At 46.5% G+C, this 20530-nt stretch overlaps 1 protein-coding gene across 1 annotated transcript in view; it reads left to right on the top strand.

The window, feature by feature from the left end:
• Positions 1-20530, top strand: part of LOC138295473 (xanthine dehydrogenase/oxidase-like) — a 794335-nt gene that overhangs the window by 396964 nt on the left and 376841 nt on the right. Inside the window, exon 21 of the mRNA XM_069233806.1 lies at positions 7167-7291. Coding sequence (XP_069089907.1) covers positions 7167-7291 — 125 coding nt within the window. The remainder of the gene's footprint in view (positions 1-7166; positions 7292-20530) is intronic.

The raw sequence follows: 20530 nt of genomic DNA, 5'->3' as shown, positions 1-20530 counted from the left end.
CCACCCCCTCCCCTAAAACCACACCAACCCCCCACCCTTGCCCCTAAAACTACCCCAACCCCCCACCTCGTCCCTAAAATTACCACGACCCCCACCCTGCCCCTAAAACCACCCCAACCCCCACACCTAAAACCACCACCACCCCTAAAACTACCTCGAGCCCCCCACCATGCCCCTAAAATCTAAACCCCCTCAACACCCACCCCACCCGTAAAATTACCCGATCCCCCAACCCACCCATAAAACCACCCCAACCCTAAAACAACCCCAACCCCCACCCCATCCCTAAAACCTAAACTACCCCAACACCCCACCCCTAAAACTAACCCGAGCCCCCCACCCCGCCCCTAACACCTAAACCCCCCCAGCCCCCTACCCGCCCCTAAAATTACCCGACTCCCAACCCCCCTGAAACCTAAAACCACCCCAACCCCTCCCCTAAAACAACCCTAACCCCCACCCCATCCCTAAAACCTAAACAACCCCCACCCCTAAAACCACCCCAACACCCCACCCCTAAAACTACCCTGAGCCCCCACCCTGCCCCTAAAACCCCCATCCCCCTCACCCTTCCACTAAAATTACCCGACCCCCAACACACCCATAAAACCACCCCAACCCCCACTCCTAAAATTACCGCAACCCCTCACCCCGCCCCTAAAACCACCCCAACCACCACCTCTAAAACCTAAACCACCCTGACCCCACCCCCAAATACTAAAAATACCCGACCCCCCACCCCACCCCTAAAACTAAAAATAGCCCTCCCCCAAACCTAAACCACCGACCCCACACCTAAACCTAAAAATACCCTGACCCCCCAGCCTCGCCCCTAAAACTAAGAATACCCCTCTCCTCCCTCCCCACCTCTAAACCTCCCCAACGCCCCCTCCCCTAAAACAAAAAATACCTAAACCCCCCACCCTGACCCTAAAGCAAAAAATACCCCGACTCCTTCTTTCCCTGCCCCTAAACCGCTGCAAAAACAAAAAATAACCAAACCCTCCTGCCCTAAACCACCCTGACCCCCCAAAACTAAAAATACCCCAACTTCCCGCCCCCACCCCTAAAACTAAAAATACCCGACCCCCCCCAGCCCCTAAAACAGCCCCACTTACCTGACTGATCGCGTCGTCCTCCTCAGCCGACTCCCTTCTTTTGTGCCTTAGCCATGTATGTGCGTGGTTCAGCACATGCGTGGTTAAGGCACAAAACAATGAAGTCGTGGTTAACGAAAGCGTTGTTCCGCTTTTATTGTCCACAACTTCGTTGTTACGGAGTCATGGTTCAGGCCGTTTTCTACAGAAAAGTAGACAAAAACAATAAAGTGGCCTAAGCAATCTTCAAAGACAAGCGTTCTACAAAGTATCTTTTGGTTTTTTGACGCTGTATGAATGGAAACAGGGAAAGAGAATTCCTGTAAATTATGTACATGTGTAAAGAGGCAAACCTTACCCTCCCAAGATGATTCTGCCAGCCATCTTTGAGAAGCTGTGCAAATGAGAAGATAACCAGATATGTGCAAATTACTCCTAGTTGCACATAGTGGCACTGGAATCAACTAGCCTATGTTATGAATTTTACTTTCCTGCAATTTGTTTTTTTTTCTAACAAGGCTACTTGCACTGCTTTGGGGGTACACAGTGTGTCAACATTACACGCTAAAAAGGATTTATCATGCTGGAGCTCTGCTCATACACTTAAAAAAAGGTTATTTTCAGTCCTGCTTGTTGTTTTTTAGTTCTACCTTGCCTATTCACAACATTCCAATGTTCTAACATAGGTTATCATGTTAGGCATATTGTTCAATAAAAATTAGAAGAGCAAATATTTCAAAACTTTTAGTTTCAAAAATATTTTGTTTGAAAACAATTAGCTGCGAAAGAAATATCTTTCTGTAAGTTAACACAAAGCATTATTTTAAAACTTGAGAGGAAGCTGACGGAAACGTAGGATTATCTTGTGTATGTTTGGTCCCTTGGCCCTGGGCAGAATGCGGCTGGGACACAGTGACAGACTGTTCAATGGGGTAACCGTGAGAGCAATCCCAGAAAATAAGAAATAGGGAATGTAAAGCACAACACCACCAGAGAGGCGTAGAAATTGCAGAGTATAGACTGGCCAGATCAACAACTGAGACCCTACAGAAAGTCACCAAGATGAGAGTCGAACTCTACGAGAGAGATAGCCAGTGGCAGCAGGGGAGAGGATCAAAGAGGCCAGATCAGTAAGCCCTTCACACCTACAACAGATCTTCCACAGTCATAGTGAAAATAGTCTTACTTTCAGAGGCCTCAACGCCCCTAGCAAGAGACACACTATTGTAAATCCTCTGAGGGAAAGCCAGGAAGAGATTTGCCTTCAACAGGAGATGCATCTCAGGTGGGCAGATTGTGCAAGAATTAAATGTAGGATTTTTTTTGCTTTGTAGTTTTTCGCCTCACACGCCTCCAGTTCAGCAGGGTTGGGTGTACTACGTAAAAGCCCTTTAAGTTACACCACCTAAAGAAAGACAACTGACAAGGCACAGTATTGTGATAAAACCTGCCAACGACATGTATGCCATAGTCACCTTGTATGCCCCCATACATGGTAAGGAAGATCTCTGAAATCCACTGTCTCATTGATACTGGAAGGTAGTTAATAACTGGGGCAATTGTAACTTGGCTATGGACAAGCTCGTTAGACTGGTTGTACTAGAGGTCGATAATGAGGGAACAGCCAGTGCAAAATGTATTAAATGTGTGAGGGCTATCAGCATAGTAGACATATGGAGGGACATGCAGAGGGATGATCAGAACTACATATATTACTCCCATACCAAAAAAAAGATGGCTCCTTAGACCACTTGTATCTTCGGGCTCCCTTGGCCATGTCACAGACCTGGCCATTGGCCCCATGGTGCTATATCACCAAGCCCCACGTTTCCTTATTCTACAAATAAATTGTGTCCCTAACTGTGATTGCCCCTGGAGGCTGAACAATTTTACAGTTTGCATTTCTGACCTCCTCCTTTATTGAGGGATCATGGAAAAGAAATCATGAATGGCTTAGCTGAAAGCAATAACTCGGAGACCTCTAAGGTCAACCTGTGGTATACTCTAAAAGTGCTCCTAAAGTGATTGTCCAGCGTTTTTTTATTTCGAGGTCATCACACTTGAGGAACACTTGTTATCTTGTTTTAATATGAACATTGCAAAATTGGAGGCCTTCCTCCCACCCCTCATCCGCTTCAACTTGACTCAATCGCCTTGAGCAATTTGATTCCATTGAACTGAGATGCTGGTGTGATAACTTATCTGGCAATTCACCTGGGACAAACCACCTTGCAAACAGTGACACTCAATTACATCCAGCTCCTCTGAGAGGTTGAACAGGACTTGCAGGCATGGTAATCACGATATTGGCTGGGCACAGCAGCTGAATAAAGATGCAAATACTACCTAAAATACTTCATTTGTTTCAGATAACTCTTCTCGCCATGATGGCTGTGGTTGCAGCTCATTTGCGCAGGTCAGGGGTTTCAGTCTTCTCCTACCTCGACGACTGGCTGTTGAAAGCAACTTTACCCAAGACTGTCATCTCCCACCTCCACACTGCAGGAGACCTCTTGGATTTGCTGGGGTTCACTATAAATGTGCAGAAGTTGCATCTGACTCCTTTTCAAACACTCCCTTTCACTGGAGTGGTTCTGGACACAGTGCAGTTTTGAGTTTATCCTTCCAAGGAGCGAGTCTAGGATAATCAGGTTATGATACCGATGTTTCAGCCTCTATCCTAGAGTTTGGTGAGAATGACTCGGAGGCTACTGGGCCTCATGGCCTCCTGCATTCTGCTGGTGAATCATGCCAGATGGAATATGCAAGCTCTGTGGTGGGACCTGAAGTTCCAGTGGGCGCAGCATCAGGGAAATCTCTCCGACATGGTCCAGATCTCAGCGGGAATTGTAAAAGACCTGCAGTGGTAGCTGACAAACCGCAATTGGTCCCAAGGCAGACCCCTCCCCTTCTCAAACCAGATCTGAAAGTAGTGACAGATGCGTCACTCCTGAAATGGGGTGGCCATTTGGGAGAGGTGGAGATCAGAGGACTCTGGTCTCCAGCGGAATCCAGACTCCACTTCGTCTTGCTGGAGTGCCATGCGATCCGGCTAGCATTGAAATCATTTCTTCCCTCTGTCAAGGGGAAGTTGGTGCAGGTGTTCACAGACAACACCATCTCCATGTGGTACTGGAACAAGCAGGTCTGGGTAGGGTTGTGGAAACTTTGTCAAGAGGCCTTCCGTCACTTGACATGACTGGAACAGCAGGACATTACCCTCGTGGTTCAACGCCTGGCAGGTTCTCTGAACACCAGGGTGGCAAACTCAGCAATTGATTTGTAGTGGGTCACAAATGGCGTCTCCTTTCAGAGGTGGCACAAGGACTCTTTCAGTTGTGGGAAGAGCCTTGATTAGATCTGTTTGCGTCCGAAGAGAATGTGCAATGTCTGCAGTTTTGCGTGCTGGAGTGTCCAAGGAGGCTATTGGGCAGAGTTGCTTTTCATCTTGAGTGGAGGTGCTCTTCATCTTGAGTGGAGTTCAGGCCTCCTGTACACCTTTCCGCCCATAGTGAAAGTTGATAGCTTTTGACCTTCCGAAGTCTGTATAGTTATCTTGGTGGCCAGGCGGCCCTCTACCAAAACGGAATATGCCTGCTGTTGGCAAAAATTTATAAAAATATTGTACACAAAAGTCTTTGCACCCTCTTTCTGTCTCTCTTTCTGATATTGTTCTCTTTATTCTTAATCTTCCCCAGCAAGGCACTGCTCTTGGCACTCTTAAGGGTTATCTCTCTGCTCTGTCCACTTTCCTGCGGTCGCCTGACTAACCCCCTTCATTTAAATCCCTCATTGCAAATAGGTTTCTGAAAGGGCTTACACATGTTCCCCCCTCCCCTTCATCCTTCATCATGCCACAGTGGGATCTGGACCTGGTCCTCACGTACCTCATGTGTGCTCCCTTTGAGCCACTATACAGTTGTCTTAGCTGCTTACCATCAAGACAGCCTTTTTAGTGGCTATATCATCTGCCCGGAGGGTGAGTGAGCTGAAAGCTTTATAATCTCAGCCCCCTTATCTTACTGTGTTCCCTGACAAGTTGGTGCTTTGCATCCGGGCTTTTTTACTCCAGAAAGTGGTGACTCCATGCCATTTGGAACAGTCTGTCACATGCCCACCTTTTATGCTACTCCACATCCCTCTAAAGAAGAGGAGCAACTCCACTGTCTGGACCCAAAAAGAGCATTCTACCTTGACCACATAAGAGTTCCAGTTTGACTGTCAACTTTTTGTGGGCTATGTGGGAGTTAATAAATGGTGAGCAGTTCATAAATGAAACAATTTGTGCTGGGTCGTTCTCTGTATCATGATCTGCTACGCCCCTGAGGGTTTAGGAGCCAATTTCACCAGAGGAGAAGCTGCGACATGGCGTGAACTCGAGGAGTCCCAGTCCTGGATATCAGCCAAACAGCAACATGGGCGCCCTGCATTCGTTTGCCAAACATTACTGCCTGGACAGTCAGGTCCGCTGAGACGAGCATTACGCCCATTTAGTCCTGTAGGACTTTTTAGTGTAGTAAAATTTGTTGGCAGCCCACTGCCAGGAGGGTGTGATTTGAGTATCTTTTCAAAGGTAAGGGATCTGGAGCTAGAATTCTCTATCAGATGAACGGGTTACTTACCTTTGGTAACACATTATCTGGTAGAGACTATGGCCCTCATTTCAACATTGGCGGGCGGCAAGCTCCGCCGCCAAGTTGAATCCGCTGCACGTCCGCCAATGCGGCCGCACTCCCGCAGTGGCTATTTGGAGATCCCCGCTGGGCATCTCAGCAGCAACACGGGAGCTGGCTCCAAATGGAGCCGGCGGTGCGACGGGTGCAGTTGCACCCATCGCGCTTTTCACTGTCTGCTATGCAGACAGTGAAAAGCTCCATGGGGCTGTGGCAGGGGGCCCCGCGACTCCCCTTTCCGCCATCCTTTTCATGGCGGTTCATACCGCCATGAAAAGGCTGGCGGGAGGGGGACTCGTAATCCCCTGGGCAGCGCTGCAAGCAGTGCTGCACTGGGGGATTACAACCACCGGGACCAATGAGGCAGGATCCCATGGGAAGCACCGCCAGCCTGTTGGCGGTGCTTCCGTCGAAACAGCCCTGGCAGTCTTTGACCACCAGGGTTGTAATGAGGGCCTATATCTAGATGAAGATTCCTTACACCCACTCATGCCTCCCCACTCTGCAGACAGATTTCTAAGGTTAGGGTTAATCCCTTTCACGGCCCTACTGTGGCACATATTTGTCAGTTCACTTCATGGCTCTGCATTCCTGGCGTGGAAAGTTGAGAAAAGTAACTGATGTCCGCGCACCTGGGTGGCGCCCATGTAGGTGACTGCAATGTCACTTCTAGCGTCAACGAGGCTGACAGCACTGCACGGAACCCAACAAAGCCACCCGACTGCGCACAGAGGTACTGCTCACTGAAAAGTTTCCGAATCCAGCCTGATGGCTGGGAAATTCAAAGGTGAGTAACTTGTTCATTCGGCCTAAATTAAAATGATACTAGAATTACATGCAGTGGAGCTATAATCTAATCTAATCTAATCTAATATAACCAACACATGCTTGGTAGCTGGATAGCATGGGGACTGCAGAATGATGGAGTACTTGAATCATATTGAAAATGGTCTCTTTCACAGCTTGTGAATTTAAACCAACACCACCAGTGGTTTAGATTATATGGCAACTGCCTGTTCACATGCATGCATAGTTACTGCATCATAGGCTCGGCTCAGTTCAGAATTATCTTCAGATTACATTCAAGGAGTAAACTCTATTGTATTTATCTTTGTAGATTTGCAATAGGAAGATTTGACTATCACTGTGACATCCCTTGCTGTACCAGTCTAGGGGAAGAGACTCATACGCTACTCTTGACATAAGTGCTGGCTTTCTCGAAACCCTTTCACATTTGACTCTGGGCAGCATGCAACTATAGTTGAGCAGTGAGATCATGACTATCCGGAGAATGTGTTGGCAGCAAGACATTAAGGATTTGTTGGGGGCCTGCCCAGTAGGTGTGCTGATACAATTCCAAGTTGTTGAGTGAAATGTTTTCTCTTTTCCTTCCTAGGTGAGATACATATTGGAGGGCAGGAGCATTTCTACATGGAAACCCAGTGTGCCATTGCAGTACCCAAAGGTGAAGATGGAGAGATGGAGTTGTATATTTCCACCCAGGATCCAAGAAGTGTACAGGTAAAGTGTACCCCAAAATGACAGTACGGTCATTTACCTCTAACACAGATTTTTCTGAGTCACTGGCATTTCTTAGCGCTCATTTGAATGAGATGGCCAGAAAGGAGTTAAGAACCATGTGCTGTTTATGTTAAAAAAATAATCTTCAAAAAGGGGGTGGTGGGATCTTAGTAGGAAATTCCTACCATAAACCATAACCAACAAACAAATTAAGTAAAATCACTCACAATAATTGTGAAAAGTTACCCAGGCAAATGCTTCAAGACAGAGACAAACTCAAGGAATTGTTGGTTGTGCACCCCAGAAAAATAAAACAAGAGCAAGTCCTATTTGCCAGACACATGAGCAGTATAAAGCTAGTGTCCATGTAGCATGTGCCCCAAAGCTCACAAAGCATGCTAAGGCGTAGTATTTGTTGTGTCCAATCTCTGATGTGTGAGCAGCTCAGGGGAATTAAGGCAGCCCTTGTTTCAAGTATTTGCCACTGAGACTAGAACTTCAGAAAACAGATAATACCGCTAACTGAACTACAAAGTACTTCATCTTTGTGCTTTAACTTTCAGTGGCCAGTGAGGCCAAACAATCAAGGCTTACTATTGAAAAGTGGGCCAGGGCAGACAGATATATGCCCTCATTATGAGTTTGGCAGGCTGCAGAGGCTGCCTGGCAAACTCAAACTGCTGAGAGACTGCCTGTGCGGTGCAAACACCGCTGGCCCCATTTGGGGTTCACTGCAGGGTCGGTGGGTGGAAACAGCATTCCTGCCCACTGGACCTGCGATGAACAGGGCCTTAACATTACAGCTGGCTCATAATCGGGCCAGCGGCAATGTGGTGGTGCAGCGGGTGGAGTAGCACCCATTGCGCATTTCAGTGCCTGTAATTCGGGCAGTGGAATGCATGACGGGGCTGTGCATGGGGGCCTCCGACAGCCCCCATTCCGCCAGCCTTTCCAGAGCAGTGGAACCGCAATGAAAATGCTGACAGTATGGGGAGTTGTAATCCTGAGGGCAGCGCTGCCCTGGTGGATTACAACCGCCGGGCCACCAGGCTCCCGGCTAGCAGCAACCTGGCGGTGTCAGCAGTCTGACCGTGGGTGCCCTGCCATGATGTAATGTGGCAGCCAGACCACCACGACTGCAGTAGTCCTACCACCACCTTGAGTCTGGCGGTCTTAAGACCACCAGACTCATAATGGAGGCCATTATGTCCAAACATTTAAAAAAGGTCTTTTATTATTAAGTCAGTAAGAACAGTAACTTTGTCACCTATTTTGCTTTGTGTTATCTTTAAGGTATAACCAATTGGTGTCCAGCAGGGAGAATTACCCAGGAGTTCAGCGAGATCACCCTTGATTGAGCGAGAAGAGTCATTCTGCATTTAGTGATTTTTTCTTCTTTTTAGTGCAAATCCAAAACAGGCGCAAGAATGCATTTTGCACTAAGAAATAGCTCTTAATGCAACAGAACACAAACAGCAGACATGAGCAGCCACTCCCTAAATGTGCACTTGGGGTAGGATTTTCCCCCAACATTCCCCCAGCGTTTAGCACTGTTTGCTTAGTGCAAAATGCACCTTCGCATCCATCAGACAAAAGGCTTCTCCTCAGTATAATGATCTGAAGTCACCACAGGACACTCAACTTTTCAAAGGATTTCTAGAAATGTCTGAGGAGCAGTTCATGGGTCATGCAGGGTGAGGGGAGGGGAGACAGCTAACTAACTCTGTGAAGGACCCTTCATTTTTAGGTGCTGCAAGCACATGCGTGTTCACTGCACAGGTGAGAATAAATATCTGGAGTCAGGACATACTGTACAGATTTACTATGAAGAGCCAGCAGGCAATCTCCCCACTGGGGTTAAGGTAAAAATGCCTATAGTCCACTGCTATTTTCAGTTGCCACCAATGGATAATAGTGTATGACCTAGTCACGGTAACCACCCACACTAAGTCGAGTACCACTTTTTCATCTGTACCTTGAGCTCTGCTCCTGAGCACCACATCGTAATCGACTAGAGCACTGGTCATGGCATGTGTCTCATGTATACAGAAAAGATACAGAGTGTTAGAAATTAGGTCTTTAGTTGGCAGTCAGGTTACCCCCTGTCCAAGCAAGGACCCTCACTCTAATCAGGGTAAAAGAGAATCACCCTCAGCTAACCCCTGCTTGCCCCATTGGTAGCTTGGCACAAGCAGTAGGCTAAACTTCAGAGTGCTAGGTGTAAAGTATTTGTACCACCACGCACAGTAACTTAATGAAAACACTACAAAATGACACAACACAGGTTGCGAAAAATAAAGAAAATGTATCTAAATAAAACAAGACCAAAATGACAAAAATCCACAATACACAAGTCAAGTTATCAATTAATAAGCAAAAAGAGTGTTCATGTAGTCTTAAACACACACTAACACTGTTAGTGTGAAAATGTACCTTTGGTGCGTCAAAAATAACCCCGCATGGGTGAGTGTGCGTCAAAAAGGGCTTGCGATGCATCAATTTCACTCACAAGCGTGATCTTGCGTTGTTTCTCCTTTTGTCGGGTTGGGGCGCGTCATTTCTTCTCTCCGCAGGAGAGCGATGCGTTGATCTGGTCAGCACTCTCAGGTCCGGGCAGGCCTTGCGTTGTTTTTACACGCCCAGTGGTGTTTGCGTCCGAAATCCAACCGCACAATGATCCAAAAACCACGTGGCACGGGTTTAGGGGCCAATTTCACCAGAGGAGAAGCTGCGACATGGAGTTAACTCGTGGAGCCCCAGTCCGGGATATCAGCGAAACGTCGGCAGCCCACTGCCAGGAGGGTATGATTTGAGTATCTTTTCAAAGGTAAGGGATCTGCAGCTAGAATTCTCTATCAGATGAACGGGTTACTTACCTTTGGTAACACAATATCTGGTAGAGACTATGGGGGTTATTCTAACTTTGGAGGAGGTGTTAATCCGTCCCAAAAGTGACGGAAAAGTGACGGATTTACCACCAGCCGTATTACGAGTCCATTATATCCTATGGAACTCGTAATACGGCTGGTGGTATATCCGTCACTTTACCGTCACTTTTGGGACGGATTAACACTCCTCCAAAGTTAGAATAACCCCCTATATCTAGATGAAGATTCCTTACACCCACTCATGCCTCCCCACTCTGGGGACAGATTTCTAGGGTCAGGGTTAATCCCTTTCACGGCCCTACTGTGGCACATATTTGTCAGTTCACTTCATGGCTCTGCATTCCTGGAGTGGAAAATTGTGAAAGAAAGCAAAGTCTCTCTTGAACGTAAAATCCTGCCATGCCAAGGCCAGGCCCCAGACACTCACTATGGGGTTGGAGACTGCATTGGGTGAGGACAGGCACAGCCCTTTCAGGTGTGAGTGACCACTCCTCCCCCCCCCTCCTAGCACAGATGGATTATCAGGAAATGCAGACTACACCCCAGCTCCCTTTGTGTCACTGTCTAGTGTGAGGTGCAACCATCCTAACTGTCAAACTGACCCAGACAGGGAATCCACAAACAGGCAGAGTCACAGAAATGGTATAAGCAAGAAATGGCTCACTTTCTAAAAGTGGCATTTTCAAACACACAATCTTAAAATCAACTTTACTAAAAGATGTATTTTTAAATTGTGAGCTCAGAGACCCCAAACTCCACATGTCCACCCGCTCCCGAATGGAATCTACACTTTACTCAGATTTAAAGGTAGCCCCCATGTTAACCTATGAGAGGGACAGGCCTTGCAACAGTGAAAAACGAATTTAGCAATATTTCACTGTCAGGACATATAAAACACATTACTATATGTCCTACCTTAACCATACACTGCACCCCCTTTTGCCCTTAACGGTGTCCTACATGTAAGAAGAGGGAAGGTTTAGGCCTGGCAAGTAGGTACACTTGCCAGGTCGAATTTATAGTTAAAACTGCACACACAGACACTGCAGTGGCAGGTCTGAGACATGATTACACAACTACTTACGTGGGTGGCACAACCAGTGCTGCAGGCCCACTAGTAGCATTTGATTTACAGGCCCTGGGCACCTCTAGTGCACTGTACTAGGGACTTACTAATAAATCAAATATGCCAATCATGGATAAGCCAATTACATACACATTTTGTAAAGGAACACTTGCACTTCAGCACTGGTTAGCAGTGGTAAAGTGCCCAGAGTAACAAAAACAGCAAATTCAGAGTCCAGCACACATCAACAACCTGGGAAACAGAGGCAAAAAGTTAAGGGAGACCACGCCAAGGATGAAAAGTCTAACACCTAGTGTACCAGATCATTGAAACGTCTGGTTAGTAATAATAAGTTCGATGGCATCTGTCGCTGTAGATACGCATGTTTTGCATAGCTCACCATCTGGTGTTGGGTCGGAGTGTTACAAGTTGTTTTTCTTCGAAGAAGTCTTTCGAGTCACGGGACCGAGTGACTCCTCCTTTTGTCTCCATTGCGCATGGGCGTCGACTCCATCTTCGATTGTTTTTTTTCCGCCATCGGGTTCGGACGTGTTCCTGTCGCTCCGAGTTTCGGAACGGAAAAACAGCTAAATTTCGGAAGATTTTCGTTGGTATTGTTGCGTTCGGGATCGGCGTAGTTAGAATCAACACCGCATCGAAGATCGAAGAGCTCCGGAGCCCTTCGGGGTAGTTTTCGATCCCCGTCGGGGCCTACTCGGCCCGACCGCGTGTAGAAGAACGCCGATGGAACGGACCCCGTTCCGTTTCTGTCCCAAATGCCACAAAAAATACCCCTATTCAGACCAACACTTGGTCTGTAACCTGTGCCTGTCACCTGAGCACAGTGAAGACACTTGCGAGGCCTGTCGTGCGTTCCGGTCCCGAAAAACACTCCGAGACCGTCGAGCCAGAAGACTTCAAATGGCGTCCACGCCGACAGCGCACCGAGAGTTCGAGGTACAGGAAGAGGAAGAAACCTTTTCGATACACGAATCGGACTCCGAGGAATTCGACGATCCACGAACCGTGAGTAAGACGTCGAAAACCACGCATAAGAAGATTGTCAAGGCCCAGGGGACGCCACTGCCACCAGGCCATGGCTCCACCCATAAATTCGGTGACCGACCGTCGGCACCGAAAAAGGCCCAATCAGTGCCGAGACCATCCGACTCCGGTCGAGACACCGGCACGCAGCCTTCTCGGGACCGAGAAAGTGCTGGAGACATACATCGACACCGAGATAGCGGTGTAGACACGGCTCGACGCCGAGACAGCGGCACCGATGAAGATCGACACCGAGATGTTTCGACTCCGAAAAAGAAAAAAGCCACCTCGGAGCCGAAAAAAGATGCAGACAGGGTTTCGGTGCCGAAACAACCTGCAACCGACCCAGTTTCAGGCTCTTATACCGAAGAGCAATCAATGACCTCCCAAATGCGAAAGCATAGGTTTGAGGAAGACCTGCAATCCACCGATGTAGACCATACGCAGAAACGTATTTTTATACAGCAGGGGACAGGAAAGATAAGCACCCTTCCCCCTATTAGGAGAAAGAGAAGACTGGAATTTCAAACTGACCAAACACCACAAACAAAAATGGTGAAAAGGGTTACTCCGCCACCCTCTCCTCCACCTATAATTCACGTCTCGCCAGCACAAACTCCATCACATTCCCCGGCTCACACCACCATGAGCCAAGGTGACCAGGATCAGGACGCATGGGACTTATACGACGCCCCTGTGTCAGATAACAGTCCGGAGGCATACCCTACAAAGCCATCACCACAAGAAGACAGTACTGCATATTCTCAGGTGGTGGCTAGAGCAGCACAGTTCCACAATGTAAGCCTCCACTCAGAACAAGTCGAGGATGACTTTCTATTCAACACCCTCTCTGCCACCCACAGCTCCTACCAAAGCCTGCCTATGCTCCCTGGTATGCTTCGGCACGCAAAAGACATCTTTAAGGAGCCGGTCAAAAGTAGGGCAATCACACCAAGGGTGGAAAAAAAGTATAAAGCGCCTCCTACAGACCCTATTTTCATAACTTCGCAGCTGCCACCAGATTCTGTCGTTGTAGGAGCAGCTAGGAAAAGGGCCAACTCCCACACATCTGGGGACGCACCACCCCCAGATAAGGAAAGCCGCAAGTTCGATGCAGCTGGAAAGAGAGTCGCAGCACAATCTGCAAACCAGTGGCGCATCGCTAACTCACAGGCACTTCTTGCGCGCTATGACAGAGCCCATTGGGATGAGATGCAACATCTCATTGAACATCTACCCAAAGACCTACAAAAGAGGGCAAAGCAAGTGGTTGAAGAAGGACAGAACATTTCAAACAACCAGATACGCTCCTCCATGGACGCAGCAGACACAGCTGCAAGAACAATAAATACATCTGTGACCATCAGAAGGCATGCATGGCTACGAACGTCTGGGTTTAAACTAGAGATTCAGCAGGCAGTTCTCAATATGCCATTCAACGAAAAAGAACTGTTCGGTCCAGAAGTGGACACGGCGATTGAGAAACTTAAAAAGGACTCGGACACTGCTAAAGCCATGGGCGCACTCTACTCCCCGCAGAGCAGAGGAAATGACAGCACCTTCCGCAAAACACCCTTTAGAGGGGGGTTTCGGGGTCAGGCCACACAAGCCAGCACCTCGCAGGCAACACCATCCAGTTACCAGGGACAGTACAGGGGAGGCTTTCGGGGCCAATATAGAGGAGGGCAATTCCCTAGGAATAGGGGAAAATTTCAAAGCCCCAAAACCCCTACAACTAAGCAGTGACTCACATGTCACTCACCCCCTCCACACAACACCAGTGGGGGGAAGAATAGGTCATTATTACAAAGCATGGGAGGAAATCACTACAGACACTTGGGTTCTAGCAATTATCCAAAATGGTTATTGCATAGAATTTCTACAATTCCCTCCAAACATACCACCAAGAGCACAAAATGTATCAAAACATCATTCCGAGCTCCTGGAGATAGAAGTTCAAGCACTATTGCAAAAGAACGCAATCGAGTTAGTACCAAACACACAAATAAACACAGGAGTTTATTCACTGTACTTCTTAATACCAAAGAAGGACAAAACGCTAAGACCAATCCTAGACCTAAGAATACTAAACACATACATCAAATCAGACCACTTTCACATGGTCACACTACAAGAAGTGTTACCATTGCTGAAACTACACGACTACATGACAACATTAGACTTCAAAGACGTGTATTTCCATATACCAATACATCCATCGCACAGGAAATACCTAATGTTTGTATTCAAGTGAATACACTACCAATTCAAGGTACTGCCTTTCGGTTTAACAACCGCACCAAGAGTCTTTACCAAATGTCTAGCAGTAGTCGCTGCACACATCAGAAGGCAGCAAATACATGTATTCCCGTATCTAGACGACTGGCTAATCAAGACCCATTCGTTAATAACGTGCTCACACCAAACAAATCAAATCATACAAACCCTCTATAAACTAGGGTTCACAGTCAACTTCGCAAAATCCAACATTCTGCTGCGCAAGGTACAACAATACCTAGGAGCCATAATAAACACAACAATAGGAGTAGCCACTCCAAGCCCACAAAGAATTCTAAATTTCAACAACATCATACAACGCATGTATCCAACACAGAAAATACAAGCAAAGATGATATTACAACTCCTAGGCATGATGTCTTCATGCATAGCCATTGTCCCAAACGCAAGACTGCACATGAGGCCCTTACAACAGTGCCTAGCATCACAGTGGTCACAAGCACAGGGTCACTTTACAGATCTGGTGTTAATAGACCGCCAAACTTACCTCTCGCTTCTATGGTGGAACAATATAAATTTAAACAAAGGGCGGCCTTTCCAAGACCCAGTGCCACAATACGTAATAACAACAGATGCTTCCATGACAGGGTGGGGAGCACACCTCGATCAACACAGCATACAAGGACAATGGAACGTACATCAAACAAAACTGCATATAAATCACCTAGAACTGCTAGCAGTTTTTCAAGCACTAAAGGCTTTTCAACCAATAATAGTTCACAAATACATTCTCGTCAAAACAGACAACATGACAACAATGTATTATCTAAACAAACAAGGGGGGACGCACTCAACGCAATTGAGCCTGCTGGCACAAAAGATATGGCGTTGGGCAATTCACAACCAAATTCGCCTAATAGCACAATTTATCCCAGGAATTCAGAATCAACTCGCAGACAATCTCTCTCGAGATCACCAACAGGTCCACGAATGGGAAATTCACCCCCAAATTCTGAACACTTACTTCACGCTCTGGGGAACACCTCAAATAGACTTGTTTGCGACAAAAGAGAACGCAAAATGCCAAAACTTCGCATCCAGATACCCACACAGGCAGTCCCACGGCAATGCCCTATGGAGCAACTGGTCAGGGATATTTGCCTACGCTTTTCCTCCTCTCCCTCTCCTTCCTTATCTGGTAAACAAACTCAGTCAAAACAAACTCAAACTCATATTAATAGCACCAACTTGGGCAAGGCAACCCTGGTACACAACGCTGCTAGACCTATCAGTAGTACCCCACATCAAACTGCCCAACAGGCCGGATCTGTTAACACAACACAACCAAACGATCAGACACCCAGATCCAGCATCGCTGAATCTAGCAATCTGGCTCCTGAAATCCTAGAATTCGGACACTTACAACTTACCCAAGAATGTATGGAAGTCATAAAGCAAGCCAGAAGGCCATCCACCAGGCACTGCTATGCCAGTAAATGGAAGAGGTTTGTTTGCTACTGCCATATTAATCAAATCCAACCATTACACGCAACCCCAAAACATGTAGTGGGTTACTTGCTTCACTTACAAAAATCTAACCTAGCTTTCTCTTCCATTAAAATACACCTTGCAGCAATATCTGCATACCTGCAGCCTACCTATTCAACTTCCCTATATAGGATACCAGTCATTAAAGCATTCATGGAGGGCCTTAAAAGAATTATTCCACCAAGAACACCACCTGTTCCTTCATGGAACCTAAATGTTGTCTTAACTAGACTTATGGGTCCACCTTTTGAACCCATGCACTCCTGCGAAATACAGTTCCTAACATGGAAGGTTGCATTTCTCATCGCCATTACCTCTCTAAGAAGAGTAAGCGAGATTCAGGCGTTTACAATACAAGAACCTTTTATACAACTACACAAAAATAAGGTCGTCCTAAGGACTAATCCTAAATTTCTACCAAAAGTTATTTCACCGTTCCATCTAAATCAAACAGTGGAACTTCCAGTGTTCTTCCCACAGCCAGATTCCGTAGCTGAGAGGGCACTACATACTTTAGATGTCAAAAGAGCATTAATGTATTACATTGACAGAACAAAGAGCATCAGGAAAACTAAACAGCTATTTATTGCATTCCAAAAACCTCATGCAGGAAACCCAATATCAAAACAAGGTATAGCCAGATGGATAGTTAAATGCATCCAAATCTGCTACCTTAAAGCTAAACGACAACTGCCCATTACACCAAGGGCACACTCAACCAGAAAGAAAGGTGCTACCATGGCCTTTCTAGGAAACATCCCAATGCAAGAAATATGTAAGGCAGCCACATGGTCTACGCCTCACACATTCACCAAGCACTACTGTGTAGACGTGTTATCCGCACAACAAGCCACAGTAGGTCAAGCCGTATTAAGAACATTGTTTCAGACTACTCCCAATCCTACAGGCTGAGCCACCGCTTTGGGGAGATAACTGCTTACTAGTCTATGCAAAACATGCGTATCTACAGCGACAGATGCCATCGAACTGAAAATGTCACTTACCCAGTGTACATCTGTTCGTGGCATCAGTCGCTGTAGATTCGCATGTGCCCACCCGCCTCCCCGGGAGCCTGTAGCAGTTCGGAAGGTACCTTCAACTATTTGTATATATATATTATTTTAACCTTAAATAGGTACATACTTAGTCACTCCATTGCATGGCCACTATTACTACAATACAACTCCTACCTCACCCTCTGCGGGGAAAAACAATCGAAGATGGAGTCGACGCCCATGCGCAATGGAGACAAAAGGAGGAGTCACTTGGTCCCGTGACTCGAAAGACTTCTTCGAAGAAAAACAACTTGTAACACTCCGACCCAACACCAGATGGCGAGCTATGCAAAACATGCGAATCTACAGCGACTGATGCCACGAACAGATGTACACTGGGTAAGTGACATTTTCATACTGTGCCACAAAACCTTTCTCTATACAACCTATTGATGCAAATTGTAAACTGGAACAAAGAATATATACTCATGAACAATATGAAAATACATCTCTAGACTCTAGTCATTAGCTCAAGACGTGATTTGAACTGTGTGCTCTCTAAATGTTGTTCACTCACACATATATTCATTCACCTTAACAAAAAGTAAAAAGAAGCTTGTAAATATTTGTAACTGAAACCAACATGTTAGTTTTATCAACAACCAACTTTCAGCTCCCCTTCGAATTTAGGCAAATGTTAATTCCCAGTTTTTTGTTTAAAGGTTTGTATCCCCATTGAAAGAATACATTTTCCTAAACTAATGCTTTGGAGAGCTTGACATAAAGTCCACTTTATGGTAATGGTGTCACAAGATAGAATTTGTCTAAACCTTACAGAGATTCTTGTTGGTAGCGGCTCTTCTTGAATATTAGTACTAGGTGGATGGTTGTAGTTCTTTTTGAACAACTGAGAGAATTAATGCTTATCCATAAAAAGCAGAAAGGAAGGAATTGAGCAGTCCTTTTCACTTTCTGGAGAGGAAAACATTTTATTGCAGATTAATGGGGAAAAATGCCTACGAATAATGTTATCCTGTGGGATATACAGCAAATCTGTATGTACACAAGTGTACATAACTGACTGAAAGTGAGTGGATCTTCCTTGACAGAGATGTACAGGAATAGCCGTTTATTTTGTCCAAGGAAGTAGTGTTTCCAGATGGAATAGGAACTGGCAGAGCTACACAGACCCTGCTGTGGGACTTTGCACAGGAATTAGTACCTGGGACAACACACAACTTGTAAGTAATAAGTAGGGGTTGAAGCTTGCTTGAGTTAAATTATTGATAGCATAGCTATACCATACCCAGAAGCTTAATCATGTGACTAGATCACCTGAAATAAACAACACAGTGCAAATAATTTGTTGGAATAAACACGTTTGAGTTTACAGTTAATCCATGAAAGTCAGCAATGAGATGATTCAAGCTCACTACCTGGGTTGAGACCATCTGCCAAGTATTGTTTATAATATGGTGTTTCTTTTCATGCTTTGATCCATTACTGGAGATCATAGTCTAGGAAAGTAATACTATACCAAGCCCACAGTTGACAAGGAACATAACATGTCCTGGAAGGACATGTATTGTTTATCTTCTAGTGTTTTTCTTTACGCTTTGATCCATTACTGGCTCTCATAGTCTAGGAATGTAATACCAGACCAAGCCTACAGTTAAAGAATTGTCCTGGAGGTACATGGAACTTTATTTTCTCTTGACGCTAGACACTATCGAATATAAGCCTTGTTGCCCCCCATCTCAATTGTTGTTGTTTTTTGCCATGCCAGCTGCCTTTAGGTGATACTGTAACTCCTCCTTGCATCTTTCAGGTACAAAACAAAAGAAACAACACCAAAAGGAACATAACGAAATAGCTGCAGCTGAAGGGTACAAGGCATGGCGATTCACACAAATTGTGCAAAAGACAAGCTCCCTGCATTCAGGCCCCTTTTGTACCCCCAAAATACCAGCTGAACTCCTAGACAAATGATAGTGGCAATTTTGGGATGGGATAGGTGACATGCTGCAACCCCCAATATAGTCACTGCCTGGATTCCAAACCTTACCTATAGAAAGGCTGGCTGGTATGCCTTGGGAAGCAACATGTTGCTGTCCCTATCTGATAGAGACTTCTAGTTGCAGATTCCTTACCTTAAAGTTACTCACAGGCATCAGTCTGGATCTGGAGATTTTTCTTGAGAAGTACTGGCGTTGCTGAGATCAGCTCAGCGTCAGTCATAGGCATCATCTGTGCTGGGTATGATGTTGCTGGTCCTAAATAGGCGCCATCCCTGCACGCTGTCAGTTCTTTTCTTTTCATGCCAGCCAGCGCTGGTCTGAACAGTCATCCCTTAATCAATTTTTGTCAAAGATTTTTTTTAGTTTACCAACTCCTGGTGTGTCAAGGATGTCATTGAAGAAGACCGGGTTTAAGCCTTTCAGTTCCTGTCATCGGGCAATGTCTGGAGTGCAACTACTGCCCAAAGAGTGTTGAGCCATGCATCCATAGAGTTTGAGGGAGCAGTTCCTGAAGCTGATGGCAGCCTGACACTCGACTTCACAAAAGTCGAGATCTCGGTTGAGAGGAAGGTCCCGGGATCAGTCACAGAGTCTCCCCTCTTCGTTGTCCCACTCCAAGTCCTCGGGATGATCGCGTAAGTTGAGGCATAAGAAGAAATCCAAGTAGTAGAGCACTCTTTGACTTCTCCTCGCCTGTCAGCTGACAAGGCCTCCCTCTGTGGAGGGCTCCGTCTGCGTAGTCAGTGCCCGGGCCGACTGCGCGCCTCCCCGAGTTTCCGGAAGCTGCCCAACTCAAGGAGTTTTATGAGGTAATGCGCCTCATTTTTTGGCTGTCTGACACCGCTTAAGAACCTTCCAGCCCTGCAGTCAGAAGGGGCCATTTCGGGTTCCGCACTGGTGGCTTCAATCTGGGCAGCACCCATGGACCCAGGCCTGGATCCAGACTTGTGTCTGTTGTACCATCCCCACTTTCCCCAGTGCCAGTCTTGATGACGATGCTCCTGGCGTTGTCAGTGCCCCCGAGCGGTGCCATACCTATTCTTACTCCTGACAAGGAGCTGGATGGGCATCGTCCGACGCCGACTCTAAGCCTGACAGGAGCTTTACCTCCTATGTCAGAGCCTCTTCCCTCTGGGCTAGGCTATTGGAAAGAATGGGAGGATTCACTGGGCCATTTGAAATACCAGCTCCAAGACTCTATGAACTGGCTTAGAGACTTGGGTGAAACCAGCGGACTGGATACTAGATGGGATTCTCCAGATACCAGCATTCTTTCTCCCTCTACCGTGGCTGCAGAGGAGGGAGCCTCATACTCTATGGTGGTGAGAAGAGCAGCTAAGGTCCTGGACCGTGAGCTGCTTTTGGTAGCAGTCAGGACTAACCTCCTGAAAGAGGTGCTTCAACCTGGAGCATCATCATCTGAACCCATGCTCCCGTTTAAT

Source organism: Pleurodeles waltl, chromosome 5, assembly GCF_031143425.1.
Source record: "Pleurodeles waltl isolate 20211129_DDA chromosome 5, aPleWal1.hap1.20221129, whole genome shotgun sequence".
NCBI classification, from domain to species: domain Eukaryota; kingdom Metazoa; phylum Chordata; class Amphibia; order Caudata; family Salamandridae; genus Pleurodeles; species Pleurodeles waltl.
This window is presented reverse-complemented; position numbering and strand designations above follow the sequence as displayed.